Genomic DNA, 20,143 nt, shown 5'->3' with positions numbered 1-20,143 from the left:
TTTCCATCTTTTAAGGTCCCCTTCTATTTCTTTTAGTAGAGTTATGTAGTTTTCTTTGTATAGGTCTTTTACATCTTTGGTTAAGTTGATTCCTAGGTACTTGATTTTTTTAGTTGCTATTGAAAATGGTATCTTTTTCTTGAGTGTCTCTTCAGTTTGTTCATTTCTAGCATATAGAAACATTACTGACTTATGTGCATTAATCTTGTATCCCGCTACTTTGCTAAATTTGTTTATTAGCTCTAGTAGGTGTATCGTTGATTTCTCAGGGTTTTCTAGATATAAGATCATATCATCTGCAAACAATGACAGTTTTACTTCTTCTTTTCCAATTTGGATGCCTTTTATTTCTTTGTCTTGCCGGATTGCCCTGGCTAGCACTTCCAGCACAATGTTGAATAACAGTGGTGACAGCGGGCATCCTTGTCTTGTTCCTGATCTTAGAGGGAAGGCTTTCAGTCTCTCACCATTGAGTACTATGCTGGCTGTGGGTTTTTCATATATGCTCTTTATCATGTTGAGGAAGTTTCCTTCAATTCCTACCTTTTGAAGTGTTTTTATCAAAAAGGGATGTTGGATTTTGTCAAATGCTTTTTCAGCATCTATTGAGATGATCAATTGATTTTTCCCTTTCGAGTTTTTAATGTGTTGTAATACATTGATTGTTTTTCTTATGTTGAACCATCCTTGCATGCCTGGAATGAACCCCACTTGGTCATGGTGTATGATTTTTTTAATGTGTCCTTGGATTCGATTTGCAAGTATTTTGTTGAGGATTTTTGCATCTATATTCATTAGGGAGATTGGCCGGTAGTTTTCCTTTTTTGTAGCATCTTTGCCTGGTTTTGGTATTAGATTGATGTTAGCTTCATAATATGAGTTAGGTAGTGTTCCATTTTTTTCAATGTTTTGAAAGAGTTTGAGTAAGATTGGTGTCAGTTCTTTCTGGAAAGTTTGGTAGAATTCCCCTGTGAAGCCATCTGGCCCTGGGCATTTATTTGTGGGAAGATTTTTGATGACTGATTGGATCTCTTTGCTTGTGATGGGTTGGTTGAGGTCTTCTATTTCTTCTCTGGTCAGTCTAGGTTGTTCATATGTTTCCAGGAAATTGTCCATTTCTTCTACATTATCCAGTTTGTTGCCATACAGTTGTTCATAATATCCTCTTATAATTTTTTTAATTTCTTCAGGATCTGCAGTTATGTCACCTTTTTCATTCATTATTTTGTTTATATGGGTCTTCTCTCTTTTTGATTTTGTCAGTCTAGCTAGGGGCTTGTCAATCTTGTTGATCTTCTCAAAGAACCAACTTTTGGTGATATTTATCCTTTCTATTGTTTTTTTGTTCTCTATGTCATTTATTTCTGCTTTAATCCTTGTTATTTCTTTTCTTGTACTTGGTTTAGGATTGGTTTGCTGTTCATTTTCTAGCTTCTTCAGTTGATCCATTAGTTCTTTGATTTTGGCTCTTTCTTCCTTTTTAATATATGCGTTTAGTGCTATAAATTTCCCCCTTAGCACTGCTTTTGCTGCATCCCATAGGTTTTGGTATGTTGTGTTCTCATTTTCATTCGTCTCTATATATTTAGCAATTTCTCTTGCTATTTCTTCTTTAACCCACTGATTGTTTAGGAGTGTGTTGTTTAACCTCCAGGTATTTGTGAATTTTCTAAGTCTCTGATGGTTATTGACTTCTAATTGTATTCCATTGTGGTCAGAGAATGTGCTTTGAATGATTTCAATCTTTTTAAATTTATTGAGGCTTGTTTTATGTCCCAGCATATGATCTATTCTGGAGAAAGTTCCGTGAGCACTAGAAAAGTATGTGTATCCTGGTGATTTGGGATGTAATGTCCTGTAGATGTCTGTTAAATCTAATTCATTTATCAGATTGTTTAGGTTTTCAATTTCCTTATTGGTCTTCTGTCTGGTTGATCTATCTATAGGAGAGAGTGATGTGTTGAAGTCTCCCACAATTATTGTGGAAACATCAATTGCTTCCTTTAGTTTTGCCAATGTTTCTCTCATGTATTTTGTGGCACCTTGATTGGGTGCATAGACATTTACGATTGTTATTTCTTCTTGCTGAATTGCCCCTTTTATTAGTATGTAGTGGCCTTCTTTGTCTCTCAAAACATCCCTGCATTTGAAGTCTATTTTATCTGAGATTAATATTGCTACACCTGCTTTCTTTTGGCTGTAGCTTGCATGAAATATTTTTTTCCATCCTTTCACTTTCAATTTCTTTGTGTCCCTGTGTCTAAGATGAGTCTCTTGTATGCAACATATTGATGGTTCATTTTTTTGATCCATTCTGCGAATCTATATCTTTTAATTGGGGAGTTTAATCCATTTACATTCAACGTTAAAACCGTGAAGGCATTTCTTGAATCGGCCATCTTATCCTTTGGATTATGTTTGCCATATTTTTCCCTCTCTCTATTAATATCCTTTATTGTACCCATACCGAATCTCTTTAGTACTGAACCTTTCTCCAAGTCTCTCTGTCCTGTCTTTGTTTCTCTGTCTGTAGGGCTCCCTTTAGTATCTCCAGTAGGGCAGGTCTCTTGTTAGCAAATTCTCTCAGCATTTCTTTGTCTGTGAAAAATTTAAGCTCTCCCTCAAATTTGAAGGAGAGCTTTGCTGGATAAAGTATTCTTGGCTGGAAATTCCTCTCTCTCAGAATTTTAAATATATCGTGCCACTGCCTTCTCGCCTCCATGGTGGCTGCTGAGTAGTCACTACTTAGTCTTATGCTGTTTCCTTTGTATGTGGTGAATTGCTTTTCTCTTGCTGCTTTCAGAACTTGCTCCTTCTCTTCTATGTTTGACAGTGTGATCAGTATATGTCTCGGAGTGGGTTTTTTTTGGATTTATTCTATTTGGAGTTCGCTGAGCATTTATGATTTGTGTATTTATGTTGTTTAGAAGATTTGGGAAGTTTTCCCCAACAATTTCTTTGAATACTCTTCCTAGACCTTTACCCTTTTCTTCCCCTTCTGGGACACCAATGAGTCTTATATTCGGACGCTTCATATTATCTATCATATCCCTGAGGTCCATTTCGAGTTTTTCAATTTTTTTCCCCATTCTTTCTTTTATGCTTTCATTTTCCATTCTGTCATCTTCCAGGTCACTGATTCGTTGTTCAACTTCCTCTAGTCTTGTACTATGAGTGTCCAGAATCTTTTTAATTTGGTCAACAGTTTCTTTAATTTCCATAAGATCATCCATTTTTTTATTTAGTCTTGCAATGTCTTCTTTATGCTCTTCTAGGGTCTTCTTGATTTCCTTCATATCCCGTACTAGGGTCTCATTGTTCATCTTTAGTTCTTTGAGTAGCTGCTCTAGGTGTGTCTCTTCTGGTCTTTTGATTTGGGTGCTTGGGCTTGGGTTATCCATATCGTCTGGTTTTTTCATATGCTTTATAATTTTCTGTTGTTTTTGGCCTCGTGGCATTTGCTGTCCTTGATAGGGGTCTTTTAGGGTTTGTAGACCAGTTGAAGTCCTTATCTCTAATTTATCAGATCTACAGCTTCGTGGAGTACACTTTCTCTAACTAACCAGCAGGTGGCGTCCACGAGCCACCTGTTCTCCACAAGCCAGATCTCCCCTGCTTAGCCTTTTTGGTGAGTGGGGGAGTGAGTCCTGTGGGGCCCAATTGGTGTCCCAAGCTTGCGTGTGTAGTTGGTGTTGCCTGCCCTGTATGTGGGGCGTGTTTCTGGGCAGTCGGGGAGGGGTGGTGGCCCTAACAATCAAATCTCCCTGATGATCCTAGAGTTTTAAAGCTACTGCAATAGTCTAATCCTTCAGTTCAGTCCTGCCACAGTTTGTCTCTGCCACTGACCCACAAGTCTTTGGTATTGGCGTATGGCTCCTGAGACTTGCAAGTGGGCCCCTCTTCCAGGCTGTGCACCCCGGGTCCTCTGTTGAGGGATGACTGTGCTATGTCACAGGTGAGTGCCGTCCCCCCAGGGCAGTTCTGGGCTGCTGGGCTGTGTTGGGAGGCTCCCAGTCTGCTCAAATGATGGCTGAATGGGGCTCTGTTAATTCACACTGCTCCCCCTTCCCAGCTCTGGGACATTCAGCTGAGGTTGCAGGGAAGGCTAATGTCCACGCCCAGTTTTGTGGTGTGTGCCTGTTATTTGAAGCACTTCCGTCACACTGGGTTGTCTGGGGCAGCTCTGGGCTATGGGGCTGGCGATGGGCAGGAGTGTTTCCTGTCCACCAGGATGGTGGCTGTGAGCGGACACCCCCCTTTTCTTGGGAAGTTGTGTTGTTTAGTGAATTTTCTCAGCCACTGGATTATTGCCTTTTGTCTCAGAGCTCTCTTATTTCTGCTCTTGACTTGACGTGCCCAAATTTCAATTCTTTGAAGCTTTCTGTATTGAGCTTCTTAGAGTAATTGTTTTAGAAAAAGCAAAAAGGATTTAAAAAAAAAAAAAAAAAAAAAAAAAAAAAACGGCCCTCCTCAGAGATCTAATGGGTTATTGAAATGCTAATAGACAAAGCAACCAGGGCCATTAAGGAAAGGTGCCCTGGGCAGAGAGATCAGCCTTGCTTCGGGATTTGCATATGCGCCTCAAGGCCTGATCTCCGCCCTTCCCCTTTCTGTGTTCACCAGAACTCCAAAAATCCTCTGCTTTTACTTTGGAGCTTCTCGTGTTGTTTTCCTTCTATGCCCGTCTCCTCTCTGCTGGGCTGGCTGCTCTCAGAGTCTCTGGTGTCTGGCCTCAGTCTATCTATGGTTGGAGTTTGAATCAGTAGAATGAGTTTCCGATGAGAGCAGCCACTGCAATTCTCCCTTCTCCTTCCTGGAGCTGACAGCCCCTCCTCCCCCGGGACTGAGCCTGGCAGGGAGGGGCGCGGGTCCCCTGGCCGCAAAAACTTACAGATTTCGGTGATCTCAGCAGTTCCACGTTTTCATGAGTGTTGTATGAAGTATGCCCAAAGACAGATTGCTCTGTGGTGTCCAGTCCACGCAGTTCCTGGCTTTTTACCTACTTTCCTGGAGGAGTAACTAAAACATACAGCTCACCAGTCTGCCATCTTGCCCCGCCTCCTCTAATATATTTTTATATATTTTTAATTTGATCCACAGTGTCTTTTATTTCCATAAGGTCTTCTATTTTTAAATTTACTGTTTCAAATTCTTCTTTATGCTCTTGTAGAGTCTTCTTGATTTCCTTTATGTCTTTAGCCATTTCATTAAAGTTGTTTTGGAGATTTGTTTGTACTTTTTTAATTAATTGCAACAAATTTTGTGTCTCTTCTGGCTTTTTAATTTGTTCATTTGGCTTGTCCATGTTTTCTAGATTCTTCTAGTGCTTTGTAATTTTATGTTGGCTTTGAGCCGTTTGTTTGTCTTGATAAGGTTATTTTGGGAAATACAGAATTATTTGAGCATTTTTATATAATTTGGTAAAGCTACAGCTTGCTGGAGTGCAGTTTCCCAATCCTACCAGCAGGTGGCACTCTTGAGCAATGGCTTGCTGGAGTGCAGTTTCCCTAACCTACCAGCAGGCAGCACTCTCAAGGGGTCTTCCTCAAACTTCTCCTGTGTGGTGGGCAGAGTCTAAACTGGGTGGGGAACCAATCAGTGCACTGTATCTCTGTGTGCACTGGGGACTGCCTGTCCTGGGGCTGCGACATGCACCCTGAGCCGGTAAGCAGGGAGTCCACTAGAGGGCACCCCACAGATGGAATGTTGGCCCTGCCTGCTCACTCCCTACCCATCATGTGCCCACGAGTCTCTGGGATGGGGGAGGGGCTCCTGAACATTGGTATGGTGCTTCTCCCTCCTCCGTTTCTTACCCTTGCACACCCCACACTTCCATGGGGGAGAGTAGATGCTGGCTACTGGTTCCCTCATGGGAGCTCCCTGCCATCTGACTGAGGAGTATCACCCCCCAGCTAACTGTCATGGTAGGTGAATGGGAGTGGAGAGCCACTTCTTACTCCCTTGCCGGGCAGTGGTCTCACTGCTGCCAGCCAGGAGGCAGACCCAGCAGGAACAAACTCACCCTGTCCCTTGAGTTCTGTCTCTCATGTTTTTGTCAAAGTCCCGTCCACATACTGTGGGGGAATTTCTGTGACTGGTCACACCATGAAACTGTAGCCCTGGGTGTCCTTCAGCCCCTCTCTAGTTACTTTCATGGAGGAGAAGTCTGTTCTGCCCCATCTACTCTGCTATCTTCTGGAAGTTTCATTTTTTAATAAATTTTTTTATTGTTAAATTTAATATACATACAGAGCAGTGACAATTTTCAAAGTACAATTTAACAAATAGTTAGAGAGCAAATTTCAAAGGATGTTATGGGCTATAGTTCCACAATTTCAGTTATTTCCTTATTGTGATGTATAACCTATATACAGAAAAGTGATAACTTTCAACTTATGATTTAACAAGTACTTACATAGGTAATTTCAAAGAATGTTATGAGTTACAGTTCCTCAGTTTCAGTTATTTCCTCATGGGAAATATAAGATATATTCAGAAAGGTGACAACTTTCAAAGTACAATTTAACAAGTAGCTATACAGCAAATTTCAAAGAATATTATGGGTTACAGTTCCACCATTTTAGTTATTTCCTTCTAGCTATTCTAATACCCTAGGATTTATATATATATGAAGATTCAGTATTGTATTCCTTTGTTAAATCTTATCTTGTCTGTTGCTACCCCTTTGTCTCATTTAATCAGTTTCTTGATCTTCAGTGGTGTCTAGGCAGGGACCACCCTAACTTGTTCATATTTAAAAGGGGTGTCGGCATTATGGGGAATGGGGCTACATTTGGTTGATGTTCTTGGAGAGGCTATTGCCTCTGGGTTTTAGGACTTGTCTGGTATAGGAACACTCTGGAGAATTTAAGTTTCTGAAAAATAAACAGTGAGTGAAACTTGCATAGAGTCTCCAATAGGGACCTAGGTATTTTGGGAATACTGTTGGTTAGGACTTGGCATACTGTGGCCATTTGGGATATCGAGCTGGAGCTTGCATAAGAGTAACCTCTACATTAGCCCCTTGATGTTCTTTGAAATCTCTTAGCCACTATAACCTTATATTGTTACCTTTCTTTTCCACCTTTTGGTCAAGAAGGCATTTTCAATCCCTCATTGCCAGGGCCAGTCTCATTCCTGGGAGTTGTGTCCCATGTTGCCAGGGAGATTCACTCCCCTGGGAATCATGTCCCACATCTAGGGGAGGGTGATGAATTTATTTGCAGAGTTGGACTTAGAGAGGGAAAGGCCACATCTGAGCAACAAAAGAGGTTCTCTGGAGGTGCCTCTGCCTGGATATTTAAAACCTCTTGATTTCTCTTGCCTTTTGAGCTCTGTGCTGAATTAATGTTGGACCCATCTAGGAAAGCAGCCTCCTTTATAACAGGCACCTCTCTAAGCAAAGATGATAGTCATGTATCTCCCATGGCCCCTTTTGGGGTTAGAGGGTCCCCATAGTAACATCCTTTTACCTGCTTGATTTCAGAGCCACTTGAGAGACCAGGAAGCCACCTGTATAAAGCCCTGAGGCCTGCTCTCTAACCTAGGCTGGCTCAAGAGAGGCAGGAGTGGTCACAGCCTCACAGCCTGTGCTCCTTCTCCAGAAACATCTAAGAACCCACTGCTCACCAGGAAGAGGGAGAAGGCAGGGAGGGACCAGAGTGTCACACTGATGGAGTCCCTCCTCCCGGAAGGAAACATCAAGGAGCTGGGAATGAGGGTTCCCACTTAAGGTCCCAGGTGCCTGCTCTTTGTTTTTCACTTCTACACCCACAGGAGGGAGTCTGGCTCATTATTCCTCAGCCACAGTGGCTGCTGCTGTCTTTGCTATGGTCTCCTACTTTTGAATTCTGCAGACCCATGGAACCTACTTCCTCTCAGTGATAAAACCTTGGTCCCAGGTCAGGGGCTCACCCCCAAAAGATTCCTGAATTGAAACTGCTCTTGGTGAGGCTTACAGAGATAGTTACTTCAGTGGTCCAAGAAGGCACAGCATGTCCTCTGGCCTGTGCTCCTCCACTACCTGAAACCTTCCTCTGCTTCTGAGTTTTCCAGGCCTTGAATAATCTGAGCTCTCTCTGTGACAGCAGAAATGCCACATGGTGTCAGTTCTTTCTTTGCAGCCATGGAAAAGGCTTCTGTTATTCCCTGCAAGTTATTCTGGCAGAATCTTTAAAAGTTCAGCCTGCTTCTTTGGTTGGTTCTGTCCCTTCTCTTCTATGTGTGGGTTCGAGGCTATTTCTGGGTTCAGAAACTCTTTCTTCTTTCCCACTCTTCAGGTCTTGACTGCTAGACCAGAACAATTCTTGAAACTGATACGTTTCTTCCTGTTTCGTTTTATCCTTCTAAAGCCTTTCCTGTCAACATGCTGAATTCTGAGGATTTTAGAAATAAGTCGGGATACCTTCTGCTGCAAGTTGACAAATACCCTGACTCAAATTAGTTTAAATAATGAGCTTTATTATCACTTTTAATGGAAAGTCTAGCAGCAGGAAACAGGCTTCAAGGTTGGTTGATTCAGTGGCCCAATGACGTCATTAGGTACCCAGGGGCTAATGCCTTCTGCTCTGATGCCTCCAGCTTCAACGTCAACCTAAGATTGGTATCTCTCATGGCAGCCTCTGGGTGCCATGTTGCCTTGTTCAGAGCCACAGTGAGAGAAAGACTGGCTGGTTTTATGCAGAAGCTCCAAGCAAACATCTCCTGGCAACTCATTCCTCCAAAATGACTTTGGTCCTGACCATCCATGAGCCAGTGTCTGGAAAGGCAGGGGGTTACCGTGACTGGCTTGGACTAAGGTTTAGGGAGTCAACCAGAGTTCCCCTTTCCTTTAAACTGAGTGCTCCTAATATGGATTCTTAAGTCTCCTTAACACTTAGGTTTGTGTTCATTCTGTGAGGTTTCTTCAGCCTCAACCAACAATCTGATATAACCCCTACAGCCTCAGCACCCTCATTCCTCTTTCTGTGTTCATTAATAAATCCAGCACATCATTGGGTCTGAAACAACCATCTGATTCTCTGCAATTTATTATCATAGTCAGGCCTCTTCCAGGGTGGGGGAACGTGGGGATTGAAGATGGAGATTGAGATAAGCTTCACCTACAAGAGACCTGGGTGGAATTCCGAAGAAGATAAAGACAAAGAGAAGTGGAGAAAGCTAGCAAGGAATGCCCAGCAATTCCCATCTCCAATGGCCTGGAGACCAAACAAATGCTTCTCAAGGTAGGGTCTGTGTACTCTCTACTCCAGAATCATCAGTGGGAATGCTCATAAAGATGTTTTAATACTTGAGCCCTAACCTCAGAATTACTCTTAGGGTAGGTTCCTGACCTGCTTTTGCATTTCCTCAGCTCCCTAAAGACTAAAGACCAGTGTGGTAGGACTTTGCTGCTTTGACAGCTAAAAGGCCTCATTTGGAGTCCTGGTGAGAAGCATAATAAAGAGGCCGAAACTAGCTCTGAAGGAAAATTCCTTTCATGCACCACACCAGTGCCTAAGAGAGCCTGTGTTACCAATCTCTGCCGATTTGAGGAGAGAGGTTGCCCCGTAGCTGCCCTTGCAGAGTTGAGGTCCTGACAAGATTGTACTGGACCATAGATGAATCTCTTTTCCCCGAGAACAGTTTTCTGCATCTCTCTCATCCAGCTAGATGTGATTAGGCCAAGACCAGGACACTGCATAAGCCTCCTTCTAACTTCAGGTGACAGATCACAGCCCACCAGGGCCAGAGGAGCAAAATCCACTAGGTCATAAGAAAACGTGGATTTGTCCCCAGTGCTTATGTTCATGTTGGCTTAAGCTTGGTTGTCATGTGGAAGGTGATAGGGCAGGGAGACAGGCCTAGTGGTAGGAAAGGAGAGGATGCTGCCACCCATATGTTGAGAACTGCAGTGAGCTCCGTATCAACACAGATGAAGCTATGAAGGGTGGGGGGGGTGGTGGAGTAGGATGCCCAGATCTAATCCAGACTTAGGCACTTCTCCCTTGAGGTTCCTGAGTGAATGAGAATGGGGAAAAAAAGACACTGGGAAATGGGGACTCAATTCTAGTGCATTAGCAGGCCAATGCATGATATTGCAATACAGAACTTTCTAGTAAACTAGACTGGAACTTGTGGTTTAGAATCAAGGGGCTCTTTCTCCTGTGACCAGTTACCTGAGGAACATCAAAGCACTTTGTTTGTGGGAGTCAGGGAATTCAGCACATTTGGGCCATTGGTGCACTCATAAGTGTCCTCGGCTGTGACTGGGGCAGGAGCTGGGTCTGGCCACCGCAGGGAAGGAGGGACGAAGAGGAGTAGCAGAGGTGGCAGATGTGCCCTGTGGAAGACCCTGTTTAGATTAACTTGCCCAATGGAGACCAGGAGCAAAAGAGAGCAGAGCCCAAGAGAGGCAGGTCTGCTCAAAGGGGCACCTCCTGCCTTGACTTAAACTTTGTGACAGTCAGATGACAAACCAGGGCCACAGAACTTCCCACATGTGTGCAGGACTTAGGAGGTATCTGGTAAAGCTATCCTCATCAGCAACCTGAAATCTGTCCCAATCAATTTTGTGTTCCCTCCTCTGATGGGAAAAGCAATCCAAGTGGGAAGAGGAGTAGGTATCTCTTTTGCCTACATTCTTATTTGGTCAAGGAACCCTTTTTCCTGGGATACCTCTTAACAGCCAGAAGTAGGATTTGGCAGAATACAATTTGGAAAATACTGTTGTAGAGCACGGGTCTGCCTCTGACTCCCGAATCCCCATCTGCTTGTGCTCTCTGCTTGCTCTTGGGCCGTAGATTCTACACACCCCCTACTTCCAGCCACCGCCCTGTCTCAGCTGTGTGGTTCTATCTAGATCTCTGGTGCCCTTGTTTTGTTTCATGTATCTGCTTTCATTTGTTGAATTATGGCAGAGTATGAATGAAAAAATCATTGTGTGGAAACATACATGTAACTGGATGTTAGTCATATTCATTTTGCTTCTCAATATCTAGAAAATCTTGGCTCTAGTCCCATTGCCCCATCCATTGAAAAGCCTTGTTGACCTCCTCAAGATTTTTGTGAATTCCTTTAGGCTTAGGTTTCTCTTAATCATCTCTGGCTTCAGTTGTATAGTGTCTACATTTTAGATAACTTAAACTAGCATATTAGGCTTCTCTAACACTTGTAATTATTTACTGCTCACCACAAACCATCTCAAAACTTCATGTGTTAAAACAATCACCATCATTTATTTTGCTCATGTGTCTACAATTTGGGCAGCACTGGACGGGGACACTACTCCAGGTGATGCCAGCCAGGGTAGCACAGACTGGGGCTGGAGGAACCTCTTCCAGGATGGCTCACTCACATGGCTCACAGATTGGTGCTGGCTATCATCTCTCCTCCATGGTGGCTTCTATGGAGTAGCACGGGCTTCCTTCCACATGGCTGGATCCCAAGAGAGAGTGTTCCAAGAAACAGAAAGTGGAAGCTGCCAGTTTCTAAGGCCTGGTCCAAGAAACTTGCAGAGCAGTGCTTCTGCCATATTCTATCAGTTAAGCTGGCACAGAGCCCAGATTCCAGGAGAGGGGACACAGACCTCACATCTCTTTGGGAGATGGATCAGAGAATGTTGGGGATATGTTGTAAAACTGCCACATGTACAAAGTACACTTACTACTTCTCCCTCCCCAAGAATCACTCTATCCCAAAATCAGGCTCAGATTCAAAGTCCCAGATCTCATAGTCTTAATAAGGTCCAGGTGCAGATGAGTCTCCCTGGGTGTGCTTCCTCAGTGTAGTTCCTTGACTATAATTCTTTATTGAAGACTTGTGAACTAAACAGACAAGTTATTTGTTCCCCTGCCACCCACACCAATACAATGGTGGTACGGGCATAGGATAACTATTATGGACACTCCTTTCAAAAGTGGGGAAACAGGAGGCACAAAGAAGATATTGAGTCCTTAGCAATTCTGAAATTCAGGTGGCACATGTTGCCACTTTCATGATCAAGGCTCAGTTGTAGACCTTGGGGTTGCTCTCTGTGACTCTTGACTCTGCCCTCTCAGCTCTTGGTTCTACCCTTTGAGTCATCCATCCTTTTCCATTACAAAACTGAGAAGTTTTCTAAGCCTACTTCCTGACAGTAAAAGGTAGGGAGTCCAAAGTCTTCCTCATTTTGTTCTCTCTCTGTCTCTTTTATTCCAAGCTGGTGGTGCTTCCGTCATAGCAATTCTCTTAAAAACTTTGTAAGTTTTCTATGAATCTTACTGAGATTCATTCCATTAGGCAAAAGTCCCAACCACAAATCTTTTTAAAATAAGCCCCTCTTTACCTTGGGATCCTAATGAGGTTTTTGTGGGATAACGTCTTTAAGATATTTTTAAGTCCTTTGTTTAGCAGAAAGCATCGGTAAATCCTTAAATCTTTGGATGATTTATTTGTCTAAATAAATCATTATTTCAATCATTATAGAAACGTATTTGTCTAAAAGTTTCTATAATGCTCTGCCTTAGATCTTCCTGAGGGCTTAACGAAAGATCTTGTCGTTCCAACCTGTGTTTGTTCTTTGCCTGGGAGCCATTTCTTAATTTGAGAATAGTTTGCCTCCTGGAGAGGATGAGAATGAGAGTTATATTTTTGAACCCAGAAAGCTCTGGTTCATTTATATCTTTTCTCATCCTTTATCTCTTCTCTCTTTTCTAGCCTTTTTTTTTTTTTTTCCCTAGCTTCTCACTTCGCAGTGAGAAGAGGCTAAGCAGCATCCTTACACTCTGGAAGTCTCCTTAGCTAGATCACTGGCTTTTTAAGGCACATTTTCTAGTTTCCACATTACCAGGTGAGAGTTTTGTGAAACATCCCACCACTATGTAACAAAGGTCTCCTTTCCTCCAGCTTCAAATAATATTTTTCCTCACTTTCCTTTGAGCCCCATTGACACCTCCTCAGGGACCTTCAGACTTCTGCTAACACACTCCTTGAGGCTCTTTAGACTTCCATCTAGTGCCACATGTTTTATGTTTCTGTTATGATAATGTCCCACCTCAAAATCTGTTCTGATTATTTACTACAGTGAAATGTGGTTGATTTAAAATAAACAACAACAACAAAAATCATTGGATTTGCTCATGAATCTGCAACTTGGGCAGAGCTCAGTGGAGAAGGCCTGTCTGTGCCCCACGTGGCATCAGCTGGGGTGGTTTGACCAGGGCTGGAGGTTCTCCTTCCACCATGGCTCACTCACTTCCCTGATGGGTTGCTGCCAGCAGTCAGTTCTTTCCACATGGCCTGTGTCTTTTGGCCTGGACCTGGAAACTGGCACAGTGTGGCTTCATCCATGCTCTATTGGTCAAGCAGTCTCAGACCTCAGATTCAAGGAAAGGAGACACAGACCCACCTCTCCATGTGAGCAGAGTCAAAGAACTCTGGGGGCATGTTTTAAAAGTGCCATACCACCTTTAAAAGGTGAGCTACTTTTACCAATTTGGCTCCTGCCTCTGATTCCAGTGTCCTGGAGGGGTCTCTCTTTTCTCCTGACTGCTTTCCAGAAACTTTAAGAACATTCTCTCCACTTTATAATGCTGAGCAGTTCAGCTGTCTCCAGACTTGTATCTAAATACCAGGACCTAACTTGTCCAGTCAAGGCTCACTAATGTGCCTGGACAGCTTGCTGACCCAAGAGAAGATTTGAAATGTCTGGCTTTCCCTTTTCCCTGCCACAGAGATCTCTGTGAGAGAAAGGACAGACCTAGAGGTTTCCCCTGATATAAACTATGCCATCTTACCTAGAAAAAACTTTGGTCAATTTGGTTAAATAAACTTTCTGCCCTCTTTTGTTTACATCAACAAACAGTGTCTGTTTCCCATAGAACCCTTGGAGCTGCCCTGCTCTTCCTTCCTGGGTACCTCCTTTGCCTGATCTTCCAGGCCTTGACTGGCCAATCTGCTCCTTGATCCTCTGTGGCCACATTACTATGAGGATTGAGAAATGCCTTGGAGATTCAGAAAGGAGACTAAAAATACGTGTGGCCTAGTTTTCAGGTTTCACAAATATTTTCACTTCTCTTTTCCCCTCTTTGGGTGTTCTGCTTTGCTAATGCTGCCATTATGTAAAATACCAGAAATGGATTGGCTTTCATAAAGGGGATTTATTAGGTTACAAATTTACAGTTCTTTGGCCATTAAAGTGTCCATACTAAGGCACTATTCTCAAATTAAGAAATGGCTCCCAGGAAAAGAACAAACACAAGTTGGAATGACAAGATCTTTTGTTAAGACCTCAGGAAGATCTAAGGCAGAGCATTATAGAAACTTTTAGTCAAATAAGATGCCATCCAAAGATTTAAGAATTTATAGATGCTTTCTGCTAATTAAAGGGCTTAAAAATAGCTTAAAGATGTTGTCCCACAAAGGCCTCATTAGGATCCCAAGATAAAGAGGGGCTTATCTTAAAAAGATTTGTGGTTGGGACTTTTGCCTAATGAAATGAATCCCAGTAAGATTCATAGAAAACCTGCAAAGTTTTTAAGAGAATTGCTATGATGGAAGCACCACCAGCTTGGAATAAAAGAGACAGAGAGAGAACAAAATGAAGAAGCCTTCGGACTCCCTACCTTTTACTGTCAGGAAGTAGGCTTAGAAAGCTACTCAGTTTTGTAATGGAAAAGGGTGGATGACTCATAGATACAAGAGGATACCATCACTGAAGAATGACCGATGATGTCTGAAACACCTCTGTCAGCTGGAAGGCACATGGCTGGCATCTGCTGGTCCCAGGTTGTGTTTCAGCTCCTCTCTCAGCTCCTGTGCATCCTTAGCTTAGCATCTCCAAATGTCCTTCTGTCTGCAACTCCAAACATCTCTGAGCATCTTTGTCAGCTCCCAAGTGTCTCTCAAAAGTCTCTCTCAGCTGCTCTGAGCTCCTTCTGTGAACTCTCTTATAGGACTGCAGTGATTTAATTAAGCCTCACCCTTAATTAAATGGGTGGGGTCCACAACTCCATGGAAATAATTCAATCAGAGATTCCACCCTAATCAACAGACCAATCAGTCTGCCCCCACCAGATTGCATTAAAGAATATGGCTTTTCAGAGGAACATAATATATCCAAACTGACACACTAGGTAAGTCAGTTCAGGCTTTCTGCTCTGAGACCTCAGTCCCAGTCTGGGTTTAAGACAGTACCAACCTTCTTCCCGGTGGGGAGTCATCCCCATCAGGCTCTGTGTCCTGTTTCTTTTCACAATCTGTGACTTTCCTGTTCACTCTCTTAATAGTGTCTTTTGATGAACAGAAGTTCTTGATTTTAATGAAGTCTATTTTATCAATGATTTCTTTTTTTAGTTTGTGTTTTTTGGGACTTGGATAAGAAATTGTTGCTTCCCTCAAGTCAGGATATTCTCCTATGTATTCTAGAACCTTCATTGCTTACCTTTACCTTTTGTATTTGGGTCTATGATTAACTTGAACTTAATTTCTTCATATGATACGAGGTAGAGGAATGAGCTGGGGTGTACACTTGCTCCAAGACCATTTAGTGGAAAGGCTATCCTTTCCCCACTGAAATGAAACAATGCCTTTTTTGTAAATCTGGTGACCATATATGTGTGTGTCTGTTTCCACATTCTCTATTGTTTTCTATTCTGTTGATATATTATGTGCATCTTGTGCCCATAATACTTAATTACTATAGCTTTATATGATATTCAACATTGTTATTGTTTTTTCAAGATTGTCTTGGCTAATCTTGGCTTTTTGTCTTTCCATTTGTACTTTAGAATCAGTTTGCCAATTTTTCCCAAACCTACTTGGATTTTATTACACTTGCATTGAAACTGTAGATCAGTTGGGAGAGAATTTACACCTTAATAATATTTGTCTCCTGATCCACAAACATGGTATACTTTTCCTTTTATTTTGATCTTTAATTTCTCTCAGCAAATGTTTTCTAATTTTTGTGTCATGTTCTCACACATCTTTTGGTAGATTTCTTGATTGTCGATGTTTTTTTGATGCTTTGGGAATTGGCATTGTTTTTCTATTTTTATTTCAACTTTTTTGTTGCTAGAATATAGAAATGGAATGCTTTTTGCATCTTGACCTTGACTCTAGGTACCTTGCTAAATTTATTAATTAGTTCTAATAATTGGATTTTCTAAGTAAACAATTTTCTTATTTGTCAGCACTCATTTTATCCTTCCATCACATGCCATCTGTCTCCTCTTCCTCTTACCATGTCCAAATTTCCTCTGTTCCTAAGGACATTAGTAATTTTGGATTAATGCCCATCATGATTCAGTTTGGCCTCACCTTAATTGGAACTTCAAAGATCCTATTTACAAATGAGTTCCCAGACACAGGATTGGGTTATGAATTGAATTTGTCTTTGTGGGTGTTCTAGTTTCCCAGGCTGATCAAGCAAATACCATGAAATACTTCAGCTTAAACAATGGGAATTTATTTGTTCATGGTTTTGAGGTCAGGAAAATGCCCAAATCAAGGCACCATCAAGATGATGTTTTCTCCCCAAAGGCTGTGGGATTCTGGGCCTGGCTGCCAGTGATCCAATTACACAGAATCCAGTAACAGGATTAAGATCCATCCTGATTGAGGTGGGCTACACCTTAACTGAAGTAACCTCATCAGATGTTTCTAATGGTTTCACATCTACAGGAATGAATTAACTTTAAGAACATGTCTGGGGTACATACAGTTCCAAACCACCACAGTGGGGAACATGATTCAATCCATACCAATAGTCATCTTCAAATAATGGTAGTTATACTTCTTCCTTTTTAAGGTTAATTCCTTAATTTCTTTTACTTACCTTATTGCATTGGCTAGGATCTCCAGTAAATGTTAAATAGAAGTGGTGACAGTGGACATCTTTGTCTTGTTCTCAAATTGAGTGGGAAAGTGTCTAATATTTCACCTTGAAGCATGATGTTAGCTATATAATTTTTTTATATTTACACTTTATTCAATTAAGAAATTTACTATGTAGTCTTAGTTTTCTGAGAGTTTTTAAGAATCATGAACAGATGTTGAATGTTCTCAAATGCTTTTTCTATATCTATTGAGATAATATTATGGTTTTCTCCATTATTTTGTCAATGAGGTGATACACATTGCTTGATTTTCAAATGTTGAAGAATTCTTGCATTCCTGAATAAGTCCCACTTGTTCATGATGTATTATTCTTTTTATCTGTTGTTAGATTTGATTTTCTAATGTTTTGTTGAAGTTTTTGTATCTACATGCATGGCAGATATTGATCTGTCATTTACTTTTTGTGTAATGTCCTTATCAGGCTTTTGTATCATGATTTATGCCATCCTAATAAAATAAGTTGAGGTGTGTTCCTTTTTTCTTTACTTTCTGTAAAAGTTTGGGTAAGATCGGTAATCTCCTTCCTTAAATGGATACTTTCAAGTGAAGCCATCTGGGCCTAGACTTTTTTTTTTGTTGGGAAGGGCATCTTAAAATCCTAATGTTTATTTTCTAATTTTTTTTTTTTTCCCCACTTAGGATGCTTGCAGTGGTCCAGAACAAGGAGATTTTCCATGAGATCTTTTTAAATCACTTCAAGAAAAAAAAGACGGAGATAGCAAATTCAATAACACAGTTATTTCCTTTCCTCGAGAGACTCAGAGACCATTCCTTCATTACCAACAAAACCTATAATGTAAATGACGTTTATTACGTCACTCCATGGTAACACAACCCCACTTTAATTTATGCATCCTGGATCCAAAGCTTAGTGTACTGCTAACTGGCCAGAGGGACTTGTTTTTGGGGGAAGAGCCTTTTATGGTAGCTGGCCATCCTACAGGCTAGAAGGTGACAGTTCAAGAGGGCATCCTTGAAGACACCTCTATCCTAAATGAAGCCCTTCTGTGGCACATGCTGGAGTGGGGATGGGTGGTAATAGAGATAAAGCTGGATTGAAACCAGTGTACTCTGTAAATGTACAGAAATTTACACAATATAACAAAATAAAGTTAAAAATAATCAAGAGTAGGGGGACAGTAGTTCATTAAAATGTTCACTTATGTCAAACAAAATCCCCAGGGCATTTATGCCATTGTAAACAAATTTTTTGCCTTGCCACTGTTTCCTCCAAAGTATTTAAATTTTTGTTAGGCATTTCAGGGGTCTTGGAATTCAAGTAAATGTTATCGGTGTGCCCTCCAGGGGATGTGGAGGAGTAAGCCAGCTCTTCACCATGTGAATGTGCTCTCTACAGAAGAACCACATCTCCCTACTTCCTGCATCCCTCCCAGGCCTTCACCACCTGGGGGTGATGGATGTTTGCTGTGCAGTCGGCAGAATTATTATAAGGTCCAGTAGTGAAATATCCTAGGCACGATGAGAGTTCAAAAGTCAGAGGAAGGATTTACCTGTTCTTTTAAGCAGTTGATCAGATATTTAAGAAGTTGTAAAACATCACATGAAAAAGAGTAGTCTATCCATACTGGGAAAAAAGAATGAGTGTTACATGCAATTATTTCCTAGATTTCTGTTTAACTTTGAAACCCTCCATTCGTATCATTTTTCCATTGGACTTTTTAAAAAGGATTCTCAAGAAGCCTGTAGAAACTTGGTTGCTGTAAGAAGAGTGGTCCCCCACATTCTCTGTGACCTGGAGAAGCAGTTTGACGGGTCACTCCTGCAAGCCCTATTCCGCAAGGAGCACCTGAAGGAGCATCCCGACTTAACACAGAATCAAAGAAGCTTTGAAAATGGTAATCCATTTGCACCGCTCTTTCAGGGTCGAGGTCTACTTTTCATTCATCATGTCCCAGGCTCTGAACTGGGCAGTGTATTATAATAGATGAATAAACTGACGTGGCCTCTGATCTTATTATCTCCTTATTCAAAGGGTCAGTCAAATGACTACTCTGTTCTGGCCTAATTTGGGTTTAATTATATTCTTTTTTCCCCCTTTCTGGGAATGTGTGATCTATTCTTTTCCATCGGTGCTAATAGATGAGGTAGTGACATTTTTCTGAGGTGACCAGATTGTCACTGATCTCCTATAGAAAATTTTATCCAACATAGAATGAATGTGCATTCAGGAGGAGGGCTGGCACATGGAGAGGTGTGAATGTAAGAAATGGATTACTAAATTTGAGGAAGGGTGAGATAAATCAGAGGGTGGGCAGGGAGTTTGGGAGACTGCAGAGGATGGTTAGAGGTAGATGGTGGGCGCTCTGATAGTCTGAATTGAGGAATTTGAATTTTATTATCTTAGTAACAGTGAAGTAAAACTGATTCTTCAGCAAGGAAAAAAAGAAAATCAAAAGAACCAATGCGATTTGTGAAAATGGTACCTTGATTGAAGTAAGAGCAATCTAATTTGTATACTGTGGTACCCGAGTTTGAGAAAGGAATAGAAGAACTCAAACACCTGTGCCCAAATTTCAAGTCAGTCATTTTTAAAAGCTTTATTGAGATATAATTAACATACCTCAAGTCAGCATTTTCTCTGTAACCAGGTTGTTCCCAGGCCATAGGTGCAAAGGAATCCAGTTCACTTCCATGCCCAAATCTCAGGGGCCCTGATGCCCTCCATGGACCGCGGAGACCCCTCCTCCCTGGCTCCACCGCCCACATAGCGGGCTAGGTTCTGGGTGCTCCCTGAGCGCTGTTACCCACCTGGGGCTCGGGTCCCAGGTGGAGCTGAGCTGCCCACCTGCCTTTGCGAGTGGAGGACGCTGCCCTGCATCCCACCCACCATCCTTGGAGGTCAGCTGGGGTGAGGCCCGGAGGTCCCGCCCTCTCCTGCTGCCCCAGCCCCAGCTTTACCCCATGTGGGGAAGGACCTCTTACCCGCCATTGAATAGCCTGTGCACGGGGCCTCCTTGAGCTTTTGGGGTCTTTGGGGCCCATTTGCTCTCATCTCTTCCACTTGATTTTGCTGGGATTTGAAGTTGTATCCTGGAGGCAATGGGCAAAGCATCTGCTAGTCTCATGGTCTGGTCCATCTTCCCTCCCTGGGCGAGTATGGCCCCCAGGAGGGGCTCTCTCCATCGTGCCCCTCTGCTGGCCCCCAGCTCCACCCGCTGGCTCCCTTAGAGCATCTCTTCCTCCCTCTGCTTTATCTCCCTCGCAGCCTCTCCTCATTGACAGCCTCCTGGGTGCCGGGTCTGGGTGGAACCGGGATGATGTTCTC

General features: G+C 42.2%; 1 protein-coding gene across 2 annotated transcripts in view; it reads left to right on the top strand.

Moving 5' to 3' along the window:
* LOC119544983 (nuclear body protein SP140-like protein) overlaps positions 1–18,826 on the top strand; it is a 39,898-nt gene extending 21,072 nt beyond the window's left edge. Inside the window, exons 1-3 of one of the 2 annotated variants that reach the window (XM_037850649.1) lie at positions 9,203–9,224; positions 17,497–17,653; positions 18,545–18,826. In XM_037850649.1, the coding sequence (XP_037706577.1) occupies positions 17,498–17,653; positions 18,545–18,799 (411 nt within the window). In that variant the 5' untranslated portion in view covers positions 9,203–9,224; position 17,497 and the 3' untranslated portion in view covers positions 18,800–18,826. Of the gene's footprint in view, positions 1–9,202; positions 9,225–17,496; positions 17,654–18,544 lie in introns of those variants that run through there. The other variant, XM_037850648.1, reaches the window with a different exon arrangement.
* Positions 18,827–20,143: the final 1,317 nt, after the last annotated feature.

The sequence above is a fragment of the Choloepus didactylus genome, chromosome 9 (genome assembly GCF_015220235.1).
Source record: "Choloepus didactylus isolate mChoDid1 chromosome 9, mChoDid1.pri, whole genome shotgun sequence".
NCBI classification, from domain to species: Eukaryota; Metazoa; Chordata; class Mammalia; order Pilosa; family Megalonychidae; genus Choloepus; species Choloepus didactylus.
This window is presented reverse-complemented; position numbering and strand designations above follow the sequence as displayed.